General features: G+C 38.5%; 1 protein-coding gene across 4 annotated transcripts in view; it reads left to right on the top strand.

Annotated features, from left to right (window-relative positions):
- The window catches only part of LOC131435608 (calcium-transporting ATPase sarcoplasmic/endoplasmic reticulum type), a 112,655-nt gene that overhangs the window by 68,999 nt on the left and 15,764 nt on the right, over positions 1–27,892 (top strand). For all 4 annotated transcript variants that reach the window (XM_058603674.1, XM_058603672.1, XM_058603673.1 and 1 more), the window contains exons 4-9: positions 8,420–8,502; positions 21,759–21,860; positions 24,984–27,050; positions 27,115–27,230; positions 27,307–27,543; positions 27,620–27,737. In XM_058603674.1, the coding sequence (XP_058459657.1) occupies positions 8,420–8,502; positions 21,759–21,860; positions 24,984–27,050; positions 27,115–27,230; positions 27,307–27,543; positions 27,620–27,737 (2,723 nt within the window). The remainder of the gene's footprint in view (positions 1–8,419; positions 8,503–21,758; positions 21,861–24,983; positions 27,051–27,114; positions 27,231–27,306; positions 27,544–27,619; positions 27,738–27,892) is intronic.

The raw sequence follows: 27,892 nt of genomic DNA, 5'->3' as shown, positions 1-27,892 counted from the left end.
TTATTACTAGAGGCCGTATATTACATAACTACTGCGCACTTCACAAGTGTCTCGGGAGAAGGATAATTGTTAATATAAATTTCAGTAATGGCAGTATTCGCGCACCACTGAGAATGTTCCGGTTTCAAGATGCTTGGATTTACCACTTAACTCACAGACTTCCTGAGTAAGCGTTTCAACGATATTCGATACTGAAGTCCCGGGAAATCTTGATTCATAGTTCTTATCCGTGGAAATTTAAAAAAAACATTTGAAATACTTTCGCGAATAAGAATGAAAACTTCCATATTTATTTTTTTTCTTTTTTTCACCTGTTACAGCTAAATTTTGACATTCATCGGCGTAATTTGCGGTTTAATCCCTTTCTCAGAATTCCTCGTGCTAGAACTAACTATGGCTTTAACGAACCGTTTTCGAGTATGTGTCACGTATTCAATACTTGCTCAGATGAATTTGATTTAAATCTATCTCGTAACACCATTAAAACCCGTTATCTCCGATTTTTTTCCCGTTAGTTTTATTTAGATAATTAGACGATATCAATAGTTGTTAGCTAGCTTTGTAGTTTAAATAAGGGTAATTTAAGATTTCGTTATGTATCAGTTGGACAAATGTTATCTGTTGATACAAAGATGAGAAGGTTTTATGCCTGCTGGAGAAGGAGAACAAAGATCTCAGCTCCAGCGGGCTTTTCCCTTGCTCCTAAAAAATAAAATAAAATAAATACAAAACATACGAGTGAATAGGATTTAGACAAAATATTTGATTCATTGTTGTGACTGTCCCAGAAAGTATGGACGCAAACAAAAACCGCTGCCATTTCGTAATGGTTCAGAATCTGTCAATTTTTATGGCTGCATCCTGTTGTTTACACTCTTCTCTAACCACTTGTGCAGTTGTTTATTCGTTTTCATTAGTTTGTTTCGAAATGCGTGGACTTTCAGCAGAACAACGTCAAAAATTGTGTACAAATGGTGCACAGAACGCGGACTGTCACTGAGAAAGATAACACATGGATCAATAAGCCCTGAGACTAACAATGGAAACATTTTTTTTGCAAAATTTTTTTTTTTCATCAACATAATCACCTTTTAGGGTGATACAATGGTTCCAACGTTTTTCCAATTTTTCGATACCATGTTTATGAAAAAAATTATCTTTCGCTTCAAAATAAGCTTCAGTTTCAGTGATGACCTCCTCATTTGAGCCAAATCTTTTTCCCTGGAGCATTTTTTAAGATCAGCAAAGAGCCAGTAGTCACTGGGGGCTAAATCTGGCGAGTATGGGGGGGTGGAGAAGCAGATCAAAGCCCAATTCGTTCAATTTCGCCATTGTTTTCATCGACTTGTGGCAGGGTGCATTGTCTTGATGAAATCGCAATCGCGGCACCCACTTGGAAAAAACCTTATTCATGCTCAATTTTTCATGAAGGATCTTTCATTATAATTTTTGTCACTTCACTCACATTATCCGGTGTAACGGCTTCCACAGGTCTACCCGAGCGTTCCGCGTCATTTGTGTCGGTACGACCACGTTAAAACTCAGCGAACCATCGACAAATCGTTGCTTTTGATGGACAAGAGTCCGGATAACATTTTTCAATCCATTGTTTCGCTTGCACGGTGTTTTTGCCCATTAAAAAACAATGTTTTATCAAAATACGAAACTCGGTTTTTTTCCATTTTTTAAACAAACTACAAAACGACTTTACTCCAACCTCGATAACTCAGCTGTTTCTGGTCGGATCGACTTAAAATTTTGACCCGTTTCAAGCAAAGGTTAGTACTCTAGAAAGACGTGGTTACTGGTTTACTACGAGCGCCATCTCTGCTTTAGTCTCGGGACTTATTGATCCATGTGTTAGCATGGAAGGAGTAAATGAAAAGCCGTGCGAAATGCAATCAGGAAGTTCGGTGAGGAGAAACGAAAACGGGTCGAAAAAGCGTCCTGTTAACCCTCAGTTGGATAAATGTATACAGAAGGTATTCCAGCAAAAGAAGGAGGTTTCAGTTCGGGATGTGGCCAAAAAAGTGGGCACTTCGAAGTCATATGTTCTTTGTGCTGACGAACGTTTGAATCTTCGAACCTATAAGAAGCAGAAACAACCAAAACGTTGTCCGAAACAAGAAGCATCGATCAGGCCGAGGGTTCGAAAGCTGTACATTACGATTCTTGCTGGAAATTTGAACTGCATAATCATGGACGACGAAACCTACGTGAAACTCGATTACAAATCCTTGCCGGGACCACCATATTATACGGTGCGAGAAGGGCAAGTGTTAATCGATGTTCGAAACATCGATTGAAGTCGAAAAATTTGGTATCAAAGCTATGGTCTGGCAAGCAATTTTCTAGCTGCAGTAAGATTTCGAAACCCTTCTTCACCACTGCTTCAATGAACAGCGAAATATGCATCAAGGAATGTTTATAAAAACGACTTCTACCCATGAATGGAAGCCACAAGGTTGTCTTCTGGCCAGATCTTGCTTCTTGTCACTACTGGAAATCAACGGTAGAATGGTATACTATCAAAAATGTCACTTTCGTCCCAAAAGACATGAATCCACCAAATTATCCATAACTTCGACCAATTGAGAAATTTTGGGCATTAACGAAGGCACATCTTAGGAAACATGTCTCGGCAGCCGAAACCATTCAACAGTTCGAAAAAGATTGGAAAAAGTGTCAAAACTTGTCGCCAAGAAGTCTGTACGGAATTTAATGAGGAACACTCGCAAGAAGGTGCGCCAGCTAGTCTACAATGGCTAAGTAGCAAATGTTGAGAATAACATTCTGTTGCTGTAGTCTAATATTATCAGTATATCGAATAAAATTAGAATATCTAACACTTGTGAATGATTTACAGCGAAATCAAAGTGCGTCCATACTTTCTGGGACAGTCTTTATTCTATAAATTATATCAAATAATTTCAAACCACCAAACAAAGGTCAACAGATTTCACGCGCGTCTTGATTGTTTATTATTTACCGCGATTAATTGGTTTATATTGGTTGATCTGGGCAGCCGGCTACCGAGAAAAAATTAGGGGAGTGTGTTCGGTTACCGGCACCCTTTTCTTTTAAGCTTATAACATCTTAACGGAATTTATTCTTTTTGGGCGCGTTTTTGACAAAAGTCTTCATTGTCTGATGGTGACTTCGCCTTGGCTCTCTTGGCCAATGATTTGGATGGTGGCGCCTTTGGTGTTGACTTGGCCGGGCTTTTACCGGCTTCGCGGGATTTTATGGCTTCTTATCCACTAAGCAACGTTTAATGGCATTAATCAGTGCATTAAAGATCATTTTCCTTGACTTGGACGATTTGTTTGAAGTCACCATGGCTAACTGAACCAGAGAAGCAAAGTTTTTACTTATATGACAGATATATTGAAACCGTCAAGTTGTCTACGTGTTGCATATCACCCGAGATGCCAGGTAATACGATAAGTTTAGCTAGCAAAAACGAAAAGATCGCGCCAATTTTGTAATTTCTGACGAATGTCTGCAAATAATCGAAGTTTCAACAGTCTGTAAAAGTATTTAGACGAAAGAAGACTTAAATGTTAACTATGAAATTTGATAATTTACAGGCAAATTTGAAGATTTGGCATCTCTGCATGTCACTGACAATTTTTCACGATTTGTCGAAAAAAATGGAATGTCGGTAACCGAAATCGGTAGATTTTAAAAATGACGAAAAAAAACTTTGGTTGCGAAAATTTTGATAGCATCCTGTATTAAATCACGGAATAGATCGAAAATTAAAAATTAAAATTTGTTTTAGGCACAGAAAAAAGTACAAGCTTCTGTTTGCTTTGGTGCTCGGCACAAAAAAACGTGCTGCTATTACACACACACATGACATTTGTCGGAATGACGCTATCTGCTTTCTGTCAAAAGTTACGGTGGAGTGCCGGAAACCGAACACTGCCGGCAACCGAACATCTTTCCCTATTATTTTTTTCAAACAAGTATTTTTCTACTATTTCTTCAATATACCGATGTTATCTCTGTTATTCACATTGTAATATTAACCGATCTACGCAATAGTTGCTTTTTATTATCTTTAAAGATAAGCATAACAAGATAACATGGAAGAAAAAAACAAATAAAACTTTTCTCAGAAGCTAGCCGGAAATTAATGTTGAATGAAGAGATATTTTAGTAAAGTAGAGTAATCAGATGTAAAACGCAAAATAAACTGAAGGGATAAAGAAATTCCTGCAATTGTTACCTTTTACGACATGGAAGCAGAAACCCAGTGGATCTATTCTTGGATTAGTTTTTTTTTGTCGGATTCCACACCGTAACTAGGCTGATACTGTCCGGCGGAAGATAATAGGTACTATCAATCTTCTAGTGGAACCCAGCCCCTGCTTTTTTGAGAATTACAGAATTAACCGAAAAAACCGAAACTAAAATATCTATTCTTTATTCACATAGTGGTGTGATAGTGCCTTTCTCTTGTCATTTTCACAGTCTCATTAAAACACTTTTTGTTTATTAATAATATTTCTAATACGAATTCCGTCTCATTTCGAGTAGATAATAAAAAGTATGCTACTGCGCTTACGTCACATATTCGGCAACATTCCTCAAACCAAGTGTATTGAAAATAATACATTTGAACTTCCGGTTCCGGGATATACCATTGATCAAATTTGATAATCAGCGATAACCCTACGGATTTATCCGTAGATCTACAAATTTCTGTCTTTTCTACGGATCTACGGATGGACCTTAAAAAATCGACGGTTTTTGCCGTATTTCGTCATATATTAGCATTATTTTTCTATATATCTACAGAAAGTAATCAAATATTCTGGACGTCTTTCTTTATTGCTTAGAATTGCAAGCTTTTAATATTGCGTAAATTTTTTATTTATGGTTGTATTTGTGTTAGGTGGAACATATTTTCAAACATATTTATTAAGTTGTTTTGTCCATAGTAGAAGCGATGAGTTGTCAGTTGAAACAGCACGGCAAGCTCGTCTCAAAGGAGCCTATACGGGTATAAGTAGACTTAGGGCCATATCTACGGATTTGATTTCAGGAAACAATGGCATCACTGCTGATAATATTGTGCAAATAGGAAATAGGGCTATTTATCGGTTTTACACTTTTTGATTATATCTACAGAACAGGAAGAGTTAGTCATATGATCATCTAACTTGATCAATAATCTAATAGTAGCTTTTAAATGAGCCTAAACTTGTTGAAATCGGTTAAGCCGTCTCAAAGAAAAGTGAGCGTGTGGAAAAAAGTACGGTTTGTCGGTTACGTCACTTTTACGATCATATCTCCGGAACCAGATGTGTCTATCATTTTTTCTTCGAACATGATCCACAATCCAATAGTATCTTTCAAATGAGCCTAAGCTTGTTAAAATCGGCCATTCCGAGCATTCGACTCAGCTCGACGAGATGTCTGTGTCTGTGAGGTACTTTCAATGAGTTGTTTTACCACTTTATTTTATCGGAAATGACTAAACAGATTTGATGCTTCGTCTCTCTTCGTTTTTTTTGGTGTAGGTCATTTACGAATGAGACAATACAATAAAACATATGACGATATTGGATTGGATTCTTTCATTGAGAATGCATGACAATTTTAAGCTCTACTCCTGAGATATAATGGTATGAAAGACGTAAACGTTCGAACGCACTTTTTTACCCTAATTTCTTCAGAAACGGTTGAACCGATTTTATCAAGTATACCTCCACTTCAAAGTCACACAATATTCCTACCTTACTCTGGTCGGATTTAGCGTAGTTCTATTACTCAGAAGATAGATTTCAGAAAAAATTGGCTCAAATGGCACGATCCGTTGGAGATTTGTGCTTTCTGCATCTCCGAAAGGATGCTGAACGGACTGCCTGTGTCAAAATGAACAGTTCATAAAACCTCCAACCTCCGAAGGGATTTAGAGATTTTACAAAAGCGACACAATTTTGCATTCCCGGAAGAATGCAGAACAATTCGCAGTATCTACGAGGATGCCAAACAATCTGCTAAAACCTATTTAAGGTCAATACAGAAAGCTTCTTACCACATTGGGTGAGAAACAATAGAATATCCTTCAATTTTAGCTACGTATACACAGACTCAACCATGTATGGAGAACCAAAAACCTGGGTACGTAGTTGGGTCAATGCGGGATCAGATGATATGAAGTACAGTAATCGCATTCACACAAATCACACGAATAATACTCAGCGCGCTAAATAGTAGCCACGTGATAATTGAGCTTGCATTCTTGATTCCCTGAAAAGTTCAAGATGATCCCGTTCAACCGGTGAATTTTGCCGAATATTTTTTTAAATAATAAAATACATTATAAAACATAGAATGATCAAACAAGTGTTGAGTGTGTAGAAAACAAATGTGGAAGGATTCCTAGAATCAACAGAATCGGAACGCTTGAAACGTAATTGTTTTTATGCACTTAGAACTGTCAGCAAAGTTTATAACAAAGAAATGGTTTCGCTCCGGTATGCAGCGGTCACAGTTTACTTTGCATTGGCATCAATATATATTACCATACGAAGCAACATGTTGTATTGATTAAATTAAGTAAACAACCCATCGAAAATAGAACAGCAGTGGAACACAAAATCGTATTTATATCCCCGTAAACAGAGATGTGACATTTCTTTCTTGTGTTCATTAGGTAATCAAATTGGCAAACAATGGGGTGTTGTAAAAAAAGTATGGTTTTTGGCACGATAACAATAGAATTTACGAGTTCATATGTTTAAAAGAGCGTACATGATATGTGAAGATAATCATCGGTTGTTATAGTTCGATGCATATGAATGTTGTATGAAACAAGTCATCCAAAGCTTAGCACATTTGATCAAATATTTTCATGCCAAATAAGAATCGATGAAAGATTACAGATCTATCTAAATTCTAACTAACAGTAAAAACATTTCCAGGTTAAGATTGCACTGTCGACTGACAATGTCTGAGAGCAACAGAAACATGAAGCATCTGTAATCGTTCGTCACCCTATCAAATCATTCACATTTCTGATCACCTTCGTGAAACCGGAGCTCCAATTATCGCGAGCAACAAAGGCAACCGTACGACCGCATCAGCAGCAGCCAAGCTATGATTAAAACTGCAACAACGAGTGCGCCTTCCCGCTCCGACGTCATCAACAACCGTCATCAGTTGATTAAGCTTATGAAGGAAGTGTGCCGAGTAAACAGAACCCCCGATTGTAGGTGCACACTTTTATAACTGCAGTGCAGTTGAGGTGGCGATGTGTTTACTCGCCGGAGACCGTCTTCGTCGACTCGTAGTCAGTCGTCAACTGCGCGTTTTTTTTCTCCTTTCCGGAACACGAAAGTCTGATTCGCACATAAACAAAGTATAAATCAATGCGGTTTTTGCTGCTTCTACTACGCTTTGTCTGGAGACATGACCAGAACTAAGCCTCGCAGTTCACGACTCGCTCGGCCCGAGTACGCTCGTATGGTCGTATGGCAACAAACACAGAGGTAGTGACCGGTGAGAGCACATGTTTATGTTTACTTCGAGCTGTGCTTCATGGCGTGGCGCTACAGCTGCTGCACTCGGTAACGTCTTAATGTGACCTGCTTCCAGAACCAGAAGTCGCTGTGCGGCTTCCCGTTGGATCCATAGCTCCACCAACCGAAGCCGATTGAATCGAGTTGAATCTGCGTTAAGTAGTTGTGCACTATATAAGCGACGAAAGGATGCAAAAATAGAATCACTTTATTCCGGTTACTGCCGTGTTCGATGTATATATGCAACATAGGCGCAAAAAGACTCAAAAAAGAAATACTGATAATAGCGCCATCGAACACATACAGCAATATAGCTACTGCCATGTGATTGGGTAAGTGGCATGACATGTCGTCGTGTAAGAGAATTTGTCTGCGGGCATAATTGAGTTGCGTATTTGCTGACAAGGTCGTACTTCTTGCTAATCAGCAGGCCTTTCGGAACGGTGCGTTGAATCACGGGATTCATCAGCTGAGCAACCTCATTTAAGGCTTGGATGAATCGGGTATCAAAAGCAAACCCAATCGAAAGCAGTTAAAATTATGTCTCAATAGACTTTGCCGATTAGTTTTATAGGACAGAACAACTCTTCGGAGTTATGGAAAAAAAACTTTCCGACTTAAATAGACCGTACACTATTTCCTTCCAGCATTGCATTAATCATGGTTATTCCGTTTGTAACCTAATATCTGCGGGTACGGGAAAGGTTTATTCAAGATCTTTGTTTCGGTTCCAGTTACGCTTCCATGGCTTGCGAATGCTACTGCAGCTTGCTGTCTGGTGGAGTTGATCGATTCCAGCAGGTTATGTACCTCTACTATATATCAATTAGTGAAACAACTTGGCACCGTCTAATCGTTTCTCCCTCTTCTTTCATCCACAACAGGTAAAACAATCTGGCAATTAGTCCTGGAACAGTTCGATGATCTGTTAGTTAAGATTCTGCTGTTAGCTGCTATTATTTCCTTTGTAAGTATGCGATCGGTGACGCTCAATGACCGTGACCTGTGACTGACTCGGAATCGTTGGAAATAAAGCTTATACCATTCCGGATTGCTGCACGTGTTGTGTCTAAAGATAATCTCTTAGGCCGATCAAATGGAGAATATATGGGCGATTTGCCATTGCCGATTAGCTTCTAGGGATTGCTATCATTCGCAGTATGTCGATGTTTCGTAACATTCCGCTAAAGCTTGTCTTGGCTATTTCGTACTGGCATTACTATCTGTCGGGGACAGAGTCAAAAAAGAAAAAATCTCGGGAAATTATTTTTAAAATTTTTGTTCGCCTTTCGCCGAACTTTCTCCGGTTGATACTACTTAACTGTGACAGCCGAAACAAGATTTCATTTTAATTAGACATTCAAACGATTGTGTATTACTTGGGTTTTGATTAAAACGAAAAAACGTCTGTAGTCTATTTGAAATGAAATAGTTACAAGCCAAGCAATCTCTTCCAACAGTTCTTTCGTAGCAGAATTGAAAAACAAATGTCATCAGTTGACAACCCCACAGATGTTCGGATATAAGTTAACACCTTCTTTGGATTGACAGTTTTATCGTATCCATCGTAGAATCTATTTCCGTACCAGGCGCTACCAGCCGCTCAAATTTTTAACTACTTCATTTTACTATCAATGACACATGCGAATCATTTTTAAGAAGATCATAATTTACGACACGATCACCTCCGCACCACATACCAAGAGAAGCAAAATATCACCAGAACCAGCCGTCGTTTTGACAGGTTTTGGACCGAAAAGAAAAATCACGTTGTCACTAATGCTGGCCGCCCCGCAAATTACTAAATTTCTATTCTTAGTTCGCCAAGCTGGCGAGAAAAAACGGTATGAGAAGAAATGCCGTTCGAGCGCAGTTGGCCAAATGTTGAAACAAAAAATATGTCTGTCGTTTAGAGCAGACGATACCAAAAAAGACCAACCGTCATCCCCAGGGACGACGACGACGACGCGCCGAGTTCAAGTTCAGCTATATGCGTCGTAAGGTTTGTCCGAGCATCTGCGATTCGGTGGTAATTGTGTCGGCAGGATCCGTTTGATCTTCTAAAGGGGGGGAGAGAAACCAGGTTTAATGTCCCTTTTGCGAAACAAAACTTAAGATGTGTTGTGCTCCCACTGGTACTCTGTTGTTTAGTAAATCGTTGTTTGGTTTTACAAGGGAAAAGTAGAACACTGTGGGCGCTTATATGATATACGAAACTATATTGTAGCGTGTGTCATAGGTTTTTAAATAATGTATGGCTGGAATGGTTTAGTTTTATTGTATGTAAATTCTCATGAAGGTGATGCTATCCTTACATTCATTTTATGAACTTAAAGCATGTCCGACAAGAATGACTTTTTATTACCGCGACGAATATTTGCAAAAATATGTATAATTACTTCAATCGGAAAATCCATGGCATTTGTGGTAAAAATTCACTCTACTGATGCACGTCCCATCTTCGAAACACGATCGAACGAATTGAAGATTTTTAACACACTCAATTTAGAGTCTTCATTCGAGAATTTTCCTTGATTGCACACATTCAGTTAGTACGATGTCTGCCCCGTATTCGGCCGCTGATTTCTGATTGTCTACTAAGAAACACGTAGACTATTCTCTCTCCCGACATTCGTGCTACATGTCCAGCCTTAGATAATCTACCTTGTTTTTTTTTGTCACCCGAAGTCAGCAAGATGATATTTTTGGTAAATCCACTTAATCGCCGTGACTGATTCCAAAATTTGTCTTTCTAATATGTCGTGGCTTCGAAAATCTACAGGAGAACAAGTGTCCACCTCTTGTAAAGAGCAAGTTTTGTGCTTGTCAACAAGATACGGTATTTTAACCAACTCCAAAGTTCTATTATTTGTAGCCCGCATCAGTTCTCCTCGCAACTAACATCGGTATCACATGTCACTAGTGCTTCGATTCGTCGACATCTTTGTATCGAACTATTCAATATTCTTAGTCGCCCGGGTTGGTGGTTCAAGGCGTAAGGTTCTTTTCTTACAAACCAGTTGTCGTGTGTTGAAGACCCGTCCAAAAAGGATTCAGTGTGCTGAGAATCGGTTGATCTGTTAAATTAGAATGGCCCAATTTCCCAAACCAGTCAGTAACTCAGAATATAAAACGTCGGTTCCGCATGTCAAATGGCTAATGCTCGAATCCCAAGTGGGAAGAATACTTAGTGTTATTAGGAATGTAGCACGTAGTCTTGCCACAAGCCTGCGCATTTGCGAATCGGCTGAAAGTCCTTTGCGTGTTCTTTTTTACTTGTCTTTCCTTTAGGGCAGTGGCGTCTTGTCTTCATGTGCACCTCGTGCACTGCACAACCAGTCAAATTGAATGAATTAACTGCATCCCCATCCGCAATTTTAGAATTTGGGTACCGAATATAAAATAATGAGCGGTTTTGTGCACAGCACAATAAACACAAATTCACTGTGAATGCTTGCTGGACAATGACAGCCAAAAGATCTTTTCATATCGCACTGCCGGATCCAATACACTGCGCTCTGAACTAGAGCACTTTACTTTGTGCACCGGAATTGCGTGTATTTACATCCATCTCATATACACCCAACTTAAAATTTCAAGTATCTCGTGTCGCTGTGTTAGTGTACTTTCCGTGCACATAACTACTGCACAGATTCAAGAAGAGAACTCAGTTCTGAGATTTGTTGTTATCTGTCACGTTTTGCTCTGTGAGAACTTGTATGCACATTTCAGTGGCGTATGCTTATGGCAGTTGAAAACAAATTGCTGTCTCAGTTGCAACGTTGAAGAGCTTTTATAGATGAAGTTATTGATAGACTTACTCGACATGCAGAGCGCCTAATTCTTCTATTGTAACGATGATACGAAATACGTTTATTAAAAAGGTCCAAATCAAAAGTATATCGTTGTTTCATTGTATTGAACAACACAAGCGAATATCCATTCCTCAATCTTTAGTTTTCACTTACAACTAACTGTTACTTCTGATATCATACTGCATAAGCAGTGCAGAACCTGGGATTTTTGTCACGAGACGCCTCTCCTTTAGGGAAATCATAAGAACCCATGACAAGATACAAACCAACTGAACTACCTCATAACCGTATCAGGGTACGGTAATTCGTACATTTCGAGTGAGAATGTATCTTCCTAAACGGCAGATGTTTATGGAGTCCAAAGTATGCACGATTTCCACACTCAATGCGTGCTCGGATTTGACGGCTGCTGTGGATATCCAATGTTATGAAAGATCCAAGGTAGACGAATTTGTTAATCACCTCGATGATGTCAAACGTCATACTGAGGATCACAAAATATTTTGTATACGATGACTTCATGACAAATGAAATCTTCGCGGTTTCTTGTTTCAGTCGGGTGTACATTTCTGCTACCGCCGCATAACTACTGCCGACAAAATCAATGTCGCAGTAGCAAAATCGAGGACTTGTATTGATTTGTTGAAAATCGTTTTTCGCATGTCCACGTTCGCTCTTCGCACGATACCTTTTAGAGGGGCATGAAAATGGCAGAGGAATCCGTCACCATATCCAAGTCTCCGTTGTGAGTCGAATGGGTTAAAAAACAAAGTCTTGACATTTCTGTTTCAACAGACTTCGCAGCCGATTCTTAGCGTATAGAATCATTGCATGGCTAGTAGTACGATCCTACTGACACTATGAATCCTTCCAAGTCGGGGCTTGAACATGTGACAACTGGCTTGGATCTGAGAGTTTATACGCCACGGATTAAGTCAGCTTTTAGGGGAAGTCGTAGTTGTTCATTATCTTCCATAGTTCTATTCGGTTGATTGGCTAACCTAAACGGCCATTTTGTTCTCCATCTCTTGGTTATCTGTCACATCCCCAGTCATCTTTTTACTTCACATTTTACAATTGCCCATAGTTTCTCAATTGAGTGTAGTTGGGTGGATCCACCCAGTTGGCTCAATACTACTGTAGCGCTTCTCCCCTGTAGTGACGGCTTTTCGAACCAAGCCAAACACTTAACAGGTCCATTGTGAGCTGTAATGTGCGGAAGAAAATTCTGTTTTCAAACTTTCCTGTATGTTCATTTAAGAATCCATAGATTTGTTGATCTCGAAAACCTGGGTTTTTGTATGCAGCTGCAAATACCTTGCCAGATCATAAGCCGTCTTGCGAATTGATCGCCAAAAACGAATTTGGACGTGTAAGAAGTGTCCCAGATCTTCCCTTTGAGCTCGTGCTGACACGTCCGGGTTCGTTTCGTTGAGTTTGACCCCACGATCATCACTACTATCTAATTTATTTAGTTTTAAGTTGTTGGATAGCAACCTCCCTCAGCACAAGGCTGTCGTTATCCCCTATGGTTATCACTACCGTTTCGGTCTTCTGCTTGCGCTTCATCAAGGTGTTCATCATAGTGCTGCTTCTACCTGGTGATCATCTTCCGCTTACGCGTCGAAATACTCAAACTGTCTCCCTCATCAACGATTTATTCTAGTCTTGTTAGAACGTAGAGTCGCTTTGAGCTAGTTTTAAATTTGATCACTATCTAACGAGGATAACAGGGGTGGATAAAAGACAACTATTAAATGAAAACTCCGAAAAATTTACCACAGAGACGGGACTCGAACCCGTAGCTTTCTGCTATCCGAATAAATTTTTTGCCCTTTTAAACTAATCTGCATGTGAAACACATGATGAATCAGTCTAATTGAACAGAAGAAACCAAACATGTTCAGCTGTTTTCGGGCGCAACACCGTTTAATTATAGTTCTTCTTCCTTATTCCGGCACATTTCGACTAGTGGCACAAGATCATTTGGTACCGAGTTCAACTTTTTGTAAAACTGCTGTTTTTTTGGTACGGAACGATAAATTCGTCCTCATATACTTCGTCTCATCTAGTTTATGCTTATAGAAGAGTTAGACTTGCTTTCAATGTATCTCCTTGTACTTCCGTATTTCCTTGTACCTTGTGTTTTGCACAATGAGTTTTTATCTTCCACTATTTGTCGGAAATATTCATCGAATCTTGAACGCTATGCTTTTTCGGTGTACTTCTTCACATCTCCGGTGTGGTTTTTTCACATCTCCCAAGTAGCTCATCGATTGATCAGATCCATGGGTTAAATAATACTGCAGCTTTTGGCTTTTTATTATTTTTTTTTCAAGATATAGTCATAGTTTTAGTTTCGCCAAAGCGCATTCAAAAGTAACCTAGAGGATGCAACGATCAAACATTAACAAGATAACGATTTAAGGTCAAGCTGTTTTTTTTCAAATTTCAATTCATACAGAATTAAAAAAAAAACAAAAAACACTCAATCCTTCTTTTTAGCGTCGAGTTTTTCGTTTCATTCTTTCCATTCATTGCACAGCTTCCTTGATCACTTTCCTCACCACAGAACGCCAGTTTGTCTCGAACCACCTCTCGCTATTTTTCTGTTCTTGGTTACACTCGACGGTAACCCAATATAGTACGTCGTACGTCCTTTTCCGTAGTGATAAGATGCCAAATCCCCACCCAAAAACAGAACGGAATAGTTGTGTTGCTTGATTAAGGATTACAGGCATTTTTCTTGTACATAAGCTTTCTAGTTTAGGAACCCATTCGCGATGCCAATGTCACTCTTCAAACCACAGGAACAGATGGCCTGCCACATGAGATATTTACTTCTAAAGCTTGTGTAGTTTGGACATCTCTTTTACCTTACCTGTTCCAGTTACTGTTTTATTTTGTTTTGTTTTTTTACCTTTTTTTATATATATAAAAAATAGGTATAGAATTCGCTCAAACTTTCGAAAATTTTTCCGAAGCCCGGAGGGCCGAATGACATATACCAATCGATTCAGCTCGACGAACTGAGCAAATGTCTGTGTGTGTGTGTGTATGTGTGTGTGTCTGTATGTGTGTTGTCAACTAAGAGGTCGAGATCTCAGAGATGGCTGGACCGATTTTGATCAAACTAGTCGCAAATGAAAGGTCTCCCCGTCACCCAAAACGCTATTGAATGGTTTTGAGATCGGATGTTTACTTTTTGAATTATTCGAAGTTTTATGTCAAAATTTTCAGTTTTTTGACAGTATCTGTCACAATTGACCTTGAAAACAGAATATGTTTTCAGACTTAGATTCCGCACGATAATACCTATTCAACAAGCCATAGATTGTTAAAATCCGTCCATTTTTAACGGAGATATCGAAATTTTTGTGTAAACGACTGTTCCCCCTATTCCAACAGTAGGAGTTTTGAGCGCTGTATTACAAAGCAATGCTTGGGAGCAACGGAAAACACGATTTTTTATTCTGTTACATACAATTGTTTCTAAGTACCAAAAAGACTGTGTACAGCATCCTTTTTCATGACAATTTGCCTCGGACCGATTTTAGCACGGCTCGTTTTTGGCAACATAATCGTTCGAATATGACATGTATAAACCAGATGATGGCAGATTTTTTTTTAATTATATTGTTTTAAACTACTTACAGCAATAAATGCTGGAAGAACATAACATCCATATACCATTCGAATCAGTTCGTCGAGATCAGCAAATGCGTGTGTGACAAATAATTTCACTCAGTTTTCTCTGAAAATTTCTTTTCTACAAATTCAGATTCATACGAAAATTCGTATGCTCCCAAACAAAGTTCCTGAATTATGTTTGGTTCCGACCTCTGGTTCCGGAACTACAGGATGATATATGAAACGAAATCAAAATTGTGTAACTCATTCTTCTCGTAGATGGCTGAACCGATCTAAGATTCAAATGAAATCTAAGAATCATCTAAGATGCAAATGAAAAGTTTCAAGATTCTTTAAAACATCTTGCTCTTTAGTCAGATCCATTTTCCGGTTTCGGGGATACAGGGTGATTGGTATAAAAATGTCTATTCCACATAAATTAATCAGGTTTATCGGGTTAGCAGATTTGGATAGCCGATAAAAAAATTAACTTTTTTCAGTTTTAGTGGTATTCAGTTGTCGATTCAGAAGGCACCTAAAAATTTAATTCGTGCTATGATTTCTCAAAGATGTCTTCACTGATTTTCAAATATTTTGAAACAAATGTAAACTATACAGCTATTCAGGTGAATTTATCTGACTTCGGCCATACCGATTCTAGAATTCCGGTTCCAGTATAAAATCGTTTCTCAAAGCTCAATCGTTTTCTCAAAAAAGCCTAATCAAATTTCAGAAACAAAAATTCAAATTGAATTAAACTTATATACAAAATTAATTAGTTTTATACATACATACAAAAATTAATGAATTTTATCCAATTAAGCTTCAAAGTTGTACTCAAAACTGTAATTTATTCGTCATATGGCCATACGAATCGGTTTGGGTTATGCTGGTTCCTGAATACCGGCTCTGGAAGTACATTAAATTACCGTAAACTCTAAAGTGGAACTTACATATCATGGCATGTTTAATCGATTGTCACACTTCTAGATTTAAATTCGATTGTATTTGCAGTTTCGACATTACAGAGTAATGAGTGATTACAATCTCAAATTGTCGCTTAAAACGACGGTCATTAAAATAATGTAATGAAAACTTAAACACCGAAGAATATTCATGCAAAAAACACATGCGGATTGATAAAAAAAGGTATCATCTCACTGCTAGGTGGATTAATCACGTTTTTATCAAGTCTATCTTGACGTAGGTTTCCGGTATCTTACTCTGACCCACTTGTTTCGCTTATCGTCACAATTTGGAGTTCACCACTCGGGTTAGCGGTTCAATACATATAACACTGGCCATACAAGGCAGTTATCGTATGTTCAAGCTCCGACTTGGAAGAATCAGTGTCGTTGGGTACGTAGCACTAATCTTGCAATGCTTATGAATCGACTTCGAAATCTGTCGAAACACAAGGCTTTTTTTTTTCTTTTTTTTTTTTAATTACTATTTATTGGAATATGAGTTAAAATTAAATTATTAAGATTTAAATTGGGTGTTCAGCCACAAGTGGTGACTTTTCAGCCCTATTATATATATGATTTGGTTATTACCATGAGGACATTATTTGCTTCCGCAATTCTGAGATTTTTGTGTAGGGAAAATTCTAAACCTACTTGTATTGTGTAATGGGGAAAAGGAACTTATATACTAACTTACTAACTAATACAGAGAGCGAATCGATTCAATTGAAGATTGCATCGATTTTTGTCGGAATTTGCTTATAATATTATGTGACATTACATCTAATGGTTCTATATTTGTGAGTCTGTGTAACTCATTTGTACTAAACCAGGGAGGACGCTTCAGAATCATTTTCAGAATTTTATTCTGAATCCTTTGAAGCGTTTTCTTCCTGGTGGAACAACAACTCGACCAAATTGGTACTGCATAAAGCATGGCTGGTCTGAAAATTTGTTTATAAATTAACAATTTGTTTTTTAGACAGAGCTTAGAATTTCTGTTTATAAGAGGATATAAACATTTAATATATTTATTACACTTTGCCTGGATTCCTTCAATGTGATCCTTGAAAGTGAGATTTTTGTCATACGTTAAACCTAAGTATTTAGCTTGATCAGACCATGTCAATTCCAAGCCATTCAATTTGAGAATGTGATTATTGTTTGGTTTAAGAAAAGAAGCTCTTGGCTTGTGAGGAAAGATAATTAATTGCGTTTTTGCTGCATTTGGTTTAATTTTCCATTTTGACAGATAATCACTGAAAATATTTAAACTTCTTTGTAGGCGACTGCAGATCACTCTTAGATTTCTACCTGTGGCTAATAGACTTGTGTCGTCACAGAATAGCGATTTCTGACAACCAACGGGTAGATTTGGAAGATCAGAAGTGAAAATATTATACAAGATTGGAGCTACACTCGAACCCTGCGGAACACCGGCTCGTACGGGTAGCAATTCAGATTTACAATTCTGATAGCTAACCTGAAGAGTACGATCAGTTAAATAATTTTGAATCATTTTGATCAAATAAATAGGAAACTGGAAATCAGACATTTTTGCTATTAAACCTTTGTGCCAAACACTGTCGAATGCTTTTTCTATGTCTAGAAGAGCAACTCCAGTGGATAACCCAGAAGATTTATTTGATTTTATCATGTTCGTTACTCTGACAAGTTGATGAGTAGTTGGATGTTCATGACGAAATCCAAACTGCTCTGGTAAAAAAATTGAATTCTCATTTATATGAGTCATCATTCTCAACAAGATAATTTTTTCAAAAAGTTTACTGATAGAAGAAAGTAAGCTAATTGGGCGATAACTTGATGTTTCTGCTGGGTTTTTATCAGGTTTTAGGATAAGAATTACTTTAGCGTTTTTCCATCTTTTTGGGAAGTAAGCTAATGAAAAACACTTGTTGAAAATTTTAACCAGGAGTCTCAAGGCAACATCGGGAAGATTTTTAATAAGAATATTAAAAATTCCATCATTACCAGGAGCCTTCATGTTTTTGAGTTTCCTAATAATTGATTTAATTTCATCAAAATTCGTCTCAATAATGTCATCGTGTGATAACACTTGGGTTGAAATATGATCATATTTCAGTGAGACTTCATTTTCAATAGGACTCACAACGTTTAAATTAAAATTGTGGACACTCTCGAACTGCTGAGCAAGTTTTTGAGCTTTTTCACCATTTGTAAGAAGTATTTGATTTCCTTCCTTGAGAGCAGGAATTGGTTTCTGAGGTTTCTTAAGAACCTTAGAAAGTTTCCAGAAAGGTTTAGAATATGGTTTAATTTGTTCAACTTCTTTAGCGAAATTTTCATTTCGCAAAAGAGTAAATCTATGTTTAATTTCTTTTTGTAAATCCTTAACTATGTTTTTCATAGCAGGATCACGAGAACGTTGATATTGTCGTCGACGAACATTCTTCAACCGAATGAGCAGTTGAAGATTGTCATCGATGATAGGAGAATTTAATTTAGTTTGAGCTTTGGGAACTGAAAGATTTCTAGCTTCGATAATATAATGATTCAAATTATCAATTGCTGTGTCAATGTCCGCAGAATTTTCTAAAATAGTTTCATGATCCACATGATTTTCAATGTAAGATCTGTAATCCAACCAATTAGCTCTATGATAGTTGAAAATAGAACTAATTGGATTAATTATAGCTTCGTTGGAAAGTCTGAATGTTACTGGAAGATGATCTGAGTCAAAGTCAGCATGAGTAATCGGTTCACTACAAATGTGACTTTGATCTGTTAGAACCAGATCAATTGTAGACGGGTTTTTCACGGAAGAGAAACAAGTAGGATTACTGGGATGAAGAACTGTAAAGTAACCAGCTGAGAGTTGATTATGAAGTATTTTACCATTACTGTTATTTTGCCTACAATTCCACTGGACATGCTTAGCATTTAAGTCCCCTATTACGAAAAATTTCGATCGATATCTTGTAAGTTTTTGCAAATCGCCTTTAAAGAAATTTAATTGTTCGCCGGTGCATTGGAATGGCAAATATGCTCCAGCGATGAAATAGATTCCATGAATGGTTTCAACTTCGATTCCCAAGCTTTCAATAACTTTAGTATTGAAAGAAGGTAAAATTCGATGTTTAATTTGCCGTTGGACAAAAATGGCAACTCCACCACCAATTCCAGTAAACCTGTCAAATCGATGAACCACATAATGTGGATTACTTTTCAATTTGACATTTGGTTTAAGAAAAGTTTCTGTCACAATGGCAATATGAATTTTGTGAACTTTGAGAAAATTATAAAATTCATCTTCACTCGATTTCAAAGATCGAGCATTCCAATTTAAAATATTCAAATAATTATTTAACATCACTGTTAAATTTTAAATTCATTATAATATTATTTGCAAATTTCCATCCGATTTGAAATGCTTCAAAAAGTGATGAAGTCGAATTCATTTGGATGATCATTTGAAAAAGTTGATCTTGTAGGTAGATCATTTTATTTTCAGTTATATCGCCTAAATCGACTTCATTTAAAGAAGCGAATGGCATTGAAGGAATATTTGTAGGTAGACTGCCATTAGAAGAAGATGATTTGGCCGGTCTACCTATTAATAAATTGTTTTCGTTAGAAGAAGAACTGCAAGGCGGTCCTGTGTTTTGATTATTTACATTAGAAGAAATAGGTGATAGATTTCTACCTAATATACCAGCATAACTGACATTAGAAGAAGATGATGACGAGGTCGATCTACCTGTCAATAAATTGTTTTCGTTAGAAGATGAATTGGCAGGCGTACCTGTTTTTTCAGGTATGTTCTGTAAATTTAAGGTCGTTGATTTGACTTGTTGTCGAAGCGAACGAGCGTTTAAAATTTTTCCCTGACAGGACATTTCAAATAATTGGATTTATGATTTCCATTGCAATTTGAACATGAAAATTTATCAGTGGTTTCATTCATTGGACAAACGTCTTTCGAATGTGATTTACCACAATTCAAACACCGTATATCCATATGACAATTTTTGGTTCCATGACCGAAGCCTTGGCAACGACGACATTGCGTTAAGTTTGCAATACGATTATGCCGTTTATAATGTTCCCAATGAATTTTAATGTGGGAAATGAAACGTACTTTTTCTAAAGTTTTCAAATTGTTTACATCACTTCGATTGAAGTGTATTAGGTAAAGTTCATGGGAAATTCCAGAGCGTGGTTTAGAAGTACCATTCGCTCTTTTTTTCATAAGTATTACTTGGGAAGGGGCAAAACCAAGCAATTCTTTTAGTTCATTTTTAATTTCATCAATACTTTGATCATTTGATAATCCTTTCAAGACAGCCTTGAAGGGTCTGTCTGATTTTATATCATATGAATAAAATTTATGAAGTTTCTCGGACAAATATCGAATAAGACGTTCGTAATCTTCCAATCCATCCACCAAGACTCGACATTCTCCTCTTCGTCCGATTTGAAATGAGACTTTTACTTCCGGGAGAAAAGTAGAAAGCTCAGTACGGAATGCTTTGAAGTCGGAAATCATCACCGTCACTGGTGGCATAGATTGATGTTTCTTCCCAGAACGACAAGCGTCCATTTTGGGAATTTTTGAAGAATTTTCTTCTATGTCGCTACAATCGGATTCAGGAAGAATCTCGTAAATATTGTTAGACGGCATAGGATCAATGGAAGGGAAATCCGTCCGTTGTCTTTTATTTTTACATTCAGATTCTATAAGATCGTGAATGTTATTAGAAAAATGTTGAATAACGGATTGTGATTTATTCCGTATTGAATTATTTTTAGCCTTAGGCTTGTTGCCTTTCCGGTTGGACGCAGGCATTTTTGAAATTAATGAAATTTTAAATTAAATTAACTAGGCTAAATTAGTCTTCGATTAGACTCCTAGCTAGCCTTAAAAAAGGCTGATTAATTTCTTAGTCACTCTAATATCACTCTTTGTATCACTTAGTCACTCTAATATCACTTAGTCACTTGGTTAGTGATTCAGGTAGCCTTGAAAAAGACTGAAGCCTTGAATCAATGAAACTCTAGGTAGCCAGAAAAAAATTCCAGGAGCCAAGAGCTATACGCGTGCGGTGCGAACGACTGTTCAACACCGACTCAAACACAAGGCTTTGTAAGCCGACAGTCGTCCGGCTCGTTCTTTAGCCCGATGCATGATTGCAGACGCCAATCCTAGCTTACTTAGAATATCTTGGATGGAGAGGATCGACTTCCACGTCAGGTCAATCTTTTTGACAGTTTTGCGGCCTTCGGCTTCCAATTTTCCTTCGATCCAATCCACTTGGTTATGGATAAACGTTGGTTTGATAACATTAAAAAAATTCGTCAATTTTGGCGTGCGAGTTGTTCGAAATTTCGTGATGCGCGAGCCAAATTTTGTCGCATTGCTCCTTTAGTTTCGAAACCATTTTCACAACAGGAAGTGTACTATCAAAATCAAACGGTAGGTTTAATAGTACAACCACATCTTCAAAATACAAAAAAAAAAATTAACGTTCGAAAACAATAATACGTCAAATTCCATCGTTTATCGTAAAACCCTTGAACATGTTTTCGACATTTTTCGATCTAAGAACTGTTTATGTTTAAACAATATCGCCAAACCAAAAATCACTATTGTCAATTTTAAAAAGATTATTTTGTAACAAGAATCAAACTTACACTAATTTTTCCATGACAAATAAGTTATTTCCAGACAGCAACCGACCTACGGCACAAACAGACAATGCGGACGACCAAAAGTCATAATCGATTACAATTACAGCTATTTTTACTAACATTCACATTCTGTACCATTTCAGGTCCTCGCCCTTTTTGAAGAGCATGAAGGCGTTGAAGCCTTTGTGGAACCGTTTGTCATCCTGCTTATCCTGATTGCCAACGCCTGCGTCGGTGTGTGGCAGGTAAGTGTTGTGTATGAATAAATAAATCGACATTATTATCATCGGAACCCATCAAATCACTAATGTTCGAAAGTTTGTTCTAGCAACGATTCATATGGATTAGGAAAAAAGTTATGAAGATGAAGAAAAATTGCACGAGAAACCGAGACCAGTAAATTTCAACATTTGTCGAACATGTTCCATTTCATTTTGAATGCTAATGATGAGGAAGATAATAAGATTAAATTTTAAAAAGTGATTACCGGAATGTAATTCCAAATACCAGCAGCATAATTCCAAATACCGCAATTAAGGTCTGAGGACAGAGGGTCGCGTGTTGAGTTTTAAATCGACCACGTGGTCGCTCAATTCCCTTTGTGCATCGTATTTATCTTGTACTCTCTCGTATATGAGCAAACTGCACCGGGTTGCCAGCATACATTTAAATATTTTGATGAGAAGTTTTATCACATTAATCTATCGTATGGGTTGGACATTACATGGATTCCAATGAACAATGAAAAAATATTCAACTTTCACAAAGATTGAATGTCTGTGTGTTTGGCAGCCTTGTCGAGCCAATTTTATTTCTCTCTCCTTTTTCAGAATGCTATCAGGAAACCAAAGAGAAAAAAAATGGTGGATGCATTGAAACTGACTTTGTTTCACAGAAAAATACAAGACTTTATTTTTATCGCGATAACATATGTTTTTATGTACTAATCGCATCTAAATTGGATTATCTAGACTTTGTCACGGTAGATTTATGATACAAGCCTTCAAAGCCGAGATATTCGATGAACAATTAGAGGTATGCATTTCCGAGCGTTCCAATTTTCAGCAGTTCTTCAGTCAGAAAAAAATACAACACGACCGCTAAACTCAATGAATCATTCTGAAAATTTCACAGAATATTTTCAACTAAATTTCGAAGACATTGTCAGGTGGGTTTTTCTATATTCTGCACCGTTTCCAAGAAAATTTAATTTGAAAAAATAGCAAATAGCGGCGAATTACCATTATTGGTTAAAACCTGGGTGAAATAAAATAACATTAATAATAATAATTATTATTTCATCGAATTTACAAACTCATAAATTCATTCACAAATTGTTTGTTAGATTGGAACCCATGTAACAATGCTGAATCTTGTTGAAATCTTAGGATGTTGTACAATTGTTGCAGAATTGTTATTTATGTTAGATATGTTGAGAAATTTTTTTCAAGCATATTAAAGTCGATCGTGAAACTGATCACTGTTAAGTTTCCTAATAGTACTTTGAATTGTAGAACAGCTTTGGAAACATCTAAAACAATTGTGCAACAAATCACCAACTGCACTAGAAGTTATAGAAGTTATACAAAAACATTCACATCATTGGGTCAAAGGCAAGTGACTGTAACAGTTGTGTTTCTTATTAGTAGTTTCATACTCACTTCGAAAATTATTGAACGAAAAGTTAAGTTCATCGAAGCTGCTTTCGTAGGTATATGTTACCGCTTGAGCAACTTGTTTGTACAACTTCAACACATGGGCTGACAAATACAGTGCATACCACGTAACATAAAACAGTTATTTGGATAACATTAATTCCCATATTGTATGACCTTTTCTCTATTCAACTCACTGTTACTCTCAAAGCCATATTGGAAAAATGAAAACAATCTACAATACTACATGAAATGAGAAGTCCCCGGTCCTGAAAAGCAATTCACCGATTTTTTCACCGTGAAAACTTGTTAAGGCCTTCAAAATAGGCTTCCGTTTCGGCATTGGCCTCAGAATTCGTCAAAAATTTCTTTCCCTGGAGACACCTTTTCAGATAGGGAAATAGATAACAGTCGGTGGGGGCCAGGTCTGGAGAATACGGGAGGGTGGTGGACCAATCCGTATCGCAAATCATTTAATTTCATCGTTTAGTTTTTGATCAGGACACGAAGCTCGTCTTTTTCCATAGCTTGATGAAAACCAGAACTCGTCTGACATGATCAGCTGTTATTCAAACACTAGTGGATAGATTGTCATGAAATTTGGTATTGGGTTCTCAACAAAACTGTACACGGTTTGAAACTATTCACGTCTTTTCTATGAGAGGTCCGTGACATTTCATTCCATGTAGTATGTAGGAGTGTTATTTATTCATGTGCAGCATATTTTTAACGATTCATGTATGGATTACGAACAATTGAACTTATTTATTATAAATTATGTTTGTTATGTTTTTGTATTTGTAAACATCAATTCATTTGCTTTTTTTAATCACGTGGTAATTTCAATAAGTTTCACACGTTTCTTCGCTATTTTATTGCTACATTTGTATGTCAATGTAATATCAATGCAAGACTTTTTGTAAGAGTTTCACAATCGTTTTTAACAAGTTCGTATGGAAGTTCGAAAAACATATACGTTTTGACCGTAACTGAAAAATCAATAAATATCATTATCACATCAAGATATGAAATTTGTCAAATTACAGTTGTCATTCGTATCAACTGAAGAACTTCATGACGTGTTGCACAATAGTTACCGTGAGAGTAATGAAAACTAACTTGGTGGGTTGCTCGATCAGTATGAATATACAAGGCAGCGTAGAAATGTATCATTCATAAACATCAACTTTGAAGACGAAGTGGTGACGAACGATGATTAATTGAGTGTAACTTAGTACTTTCGTTGTCAAATGGTTGTTTAATTTTCGGGTACACGATCAATCGAAGCAAACATAATTGATTCATTTGTTCATGTATTTCAACTCTGGGCAGCCGACTACCGAGAGTAGCAATGTAACTATGAACTGCCTGGCGTTCAAGTATTACCGCTAAGTCTTGGATAGCCATCACTATTTTTTAAACAAACTGAGCTTCTGCAGTCAGCTTTTTGTTTAATTTTTACGATATTACGGGTTTTAAGAACAAAATGTTCAGGGTCCTTAGCAACTGGACAATGTTTGGCTATTTGATAAGTCAAAAGTAGTCTCATTTGTTGCTTGTTAGTCTTAAATCCTTTTATTAGAATTGATAGGCCGAACAACAATTGTCAATAAACCCCCCTTCCATATCGTACTACCTTCCTTCCATCCCTACCAGTATCCGGAGAAAAAATAAACCAACTTACACATGCTTATCTAATCTACCACCCTCTAGGAACGTAATGCCGAATCCGCCATTGAAGCCCTGAAGGAATACGAGCCCGAGATGGGCAAAGTGGTCCGAGGTGACAAGAGCGGTGTGCAGAAGGTGCGCGCCAAGGAAATCGTGCCCGGTGATGTCGTTGAGGTGTCGGTCGGTGACAAGATTCCGGCCGATATCCGTCTGATCAAAATCTACTCGACCACCATTCGTATCGATCAGTCCATCCTTACCGGTGAGTCCGTTTCGATCATCAAGCACACTGACCCGGTGCCGGATCCCCGCGCTGTCAACCAGGACAAGAAAAACATCCTGTTCTCCGGTACTAACGTGTCCGCTGGCAAGGCCCGTGGTGTTGTCATTGGAACCGGTCTGTCCACTGCCATCGGTAAAATCCGTACTGAGATCTCGGAAACCGAGGAAATCAAGACCCCACTGCAGCAGAAGTTGGACGAATTCGGTGAGCAGCTGTCCAAGGTCATCTCGCTGATCTGTATCGCTGTCTGGGCTATCAACATTGGTCACTTCAACGATCCCGCTCACGGTGGTTCGTGGATCAAGGGTGCCGTGTACTACTTCAAGATTGCTGTCGCTCTGGCTGTCGCTGCCATTCCAGAAGGTCTGCCAGCTGTCATCACCACTTGTCTGGCTCTGGGTACCCGTCGTATGGCCAAGAAGAACGCCATCGTCCGATCGCTGCCGTCCGTAGAAACCTTAGGTTGTACTTCGGTCATCTGTTCTGATAAGACCGGTACATTGACCACTAACCAGATGTCCGTCTCGCGTATGTTCATTTTCGATAAGGTTGACGGTAACGATAGCAACTTCACTGAATTCGAAATTTCCGGCTCAACCTACGAACCAATCGGTGAGGTTACTCTGAATGGCCAGAGAGTGAAGGCTAGCGATTATGAAACTCTGCAGGAACTGGGCACTATCTGTATCATGTGTAACGACTCCGCTATTGATTTCAATGAAGTCAAGAAGGTTTTCGAGAAGGTCGGTGAGGCTACCGAAACCGCTCTGATTGTGTTGGCTGAGAAACTCAATCCCTTCAACGTTGCCAAACAGGGTCTTGATCGCCGCTCATCTGCTATCTGCGTTCGCCAGGAAATTGAAACCAAGTGGAAGAAAGAATTTACTCTGGAATTCTCTCGCGATCGTAAATCCATGTCCAGCTACTGTGTCCCACTAAAGGCTTCGAAGCTCGGAAACGGACCGAAATTGTTCTGTAAGGGTGCCCCAGAAGGTGTCCTGGATCGTTGCACACATGCCCGTGTTGGAGGTAGCAAAGTCCCACTGACAACCACCCTGAAGAACCGCATTTTGGATCTGACCCGTCAGTACGGTACCGGACGTGATACTCTCCGTTGTCTGGCTCTGGCCACCGGCGATAGCCCAATGAAACCTGATGATATGGATCTGAACGATTCCACCAAATTCTATACCTATGAAGTGAACCTAACCTTCGTCGGCGTTGTTGGTATGCTTGATCCCCCACGTAAGGAAGTTTTCGATTCGATCGTCCGTTGCCGTGCTGCTGGTATCCGTGTTATTGTCATCACTGGTGACAACAAGGCTACTGCTGAGGCTATCTGCCGTCGTATTGGTGTGTTCAAAGAGGATGAGGATACCACCGGAAAATCATACTCCGGACGTGAATTCGATGATCTGCCAGTCAGTGAACAGCGTGAGGCTTGCGCCCGTGCCCGTTTGTTCTCGCGTGTCGAGCCGGCTCACAAATCCAAGATCGTTGAGTTCCTGCAAAGCATGAACGAAATCTCCGCTATGACTGGTGACGGTGTGAATGATGCCCCTGCCTTGAAGAAGGCCGAAATCGGTATTGCTATGGGTTCGGGTACCGCTGTCGCCAAGTCCGCCTCGGAGATGGTGTTGGCTGACGATAACTTCTCCTCCATTGTGGCCGCCGTTGAAGAAGGTCGCGCTATCTACAACAACATGAAGCAGTTCATCCGTTATCTGATTTCGTCCAACATCGGTGAGGTCGTGTCCATTTTCTTGACGGCCGCTTTGGGCTTGCCAGAAGCTCTGATTCCCGTTCAGCTCCTGTGGGTCAACTTGGTAAGGAAGACAAGTGATACGAACTGAGCCAATGAATAATGAATTCTTTTTCTTTTTTGCTTAGGTTACTGACGGTCTCCCAGCTACTGCCCTTGGTTTCAACCCGCCCGATCTCGACATTATGGAGAAACCACCACGCAAGTCTGATGAAGGTCTCATCTCCGGCTGGCTGTTCTTCCGGTAAGTTGGATAAACGATGATGAAAGCGTTCATTATAGATCGATGACTTTTTTTATGTATCATTTTCGCAACACAGTTATATGGCAATTGGTGGTTATGTTGGTGCCGCTACCGTCGGAGGTGCCGCCTGGTGGTTCATGTTCTCCGATCACGGTCCACAGCTCACCTACTGGCAACTGACTCACCATCTGTCCTGCATCGGTGGTGGCGACGAGTTCAAGGGAGTCGATTGCAAGATCTTCACCGATCCGCATCCGATGACGATGGCCCTGTCCGTTCTGGTTACCATTGAGATGTTGAACGCCATGAACAGGTTCGTTGGAGTGCTGATTGTTTTTTTGGCTTTAACTTACACTGAAACATAAACTTCTTTCCCGTTCGTTCTACAGCTTGTCTGAGAATCAGTCCCTGGCCACCATGCCACCATGGTGCAACTTGTGGCTCATTGCTTCCATGTGCCTGTCCTTCGCTCTGCACTTCGTCATCCTCTATGTTGAAGTCCTTTCCGTAAGTACTTGAGAATTGATTTTTTCTTTCTTCTAGTGACAGTTTATAGACCAGCGAGTATAGTATGATATATTATATTACTTCTGTCATAATTTCGATGAAACAATCGAAGGGAATGCCAACCAATTTTTATCTTATTTTTTGAATTTATTCAG

Source organism: Malaya genurostris, chromosome 3 (assembly GCF_030247185.1).
Source record: "Malaya genurostris strain Urasoe2022 chromosome 3, Malgen_1.1, whole genome shotgun sequence".
NCBI classification, from domain to species: Eukaryota; Metazoa; Arthropoda; class Insecta; order Diptera; family Culicidae; genus Malaya; species Malaya genurostris.
The sequence above is the reverse complement of the archived record's forward strand: the minus strand, read 5'-3'. Positions and strand labels throughout refer to the sequence as shown.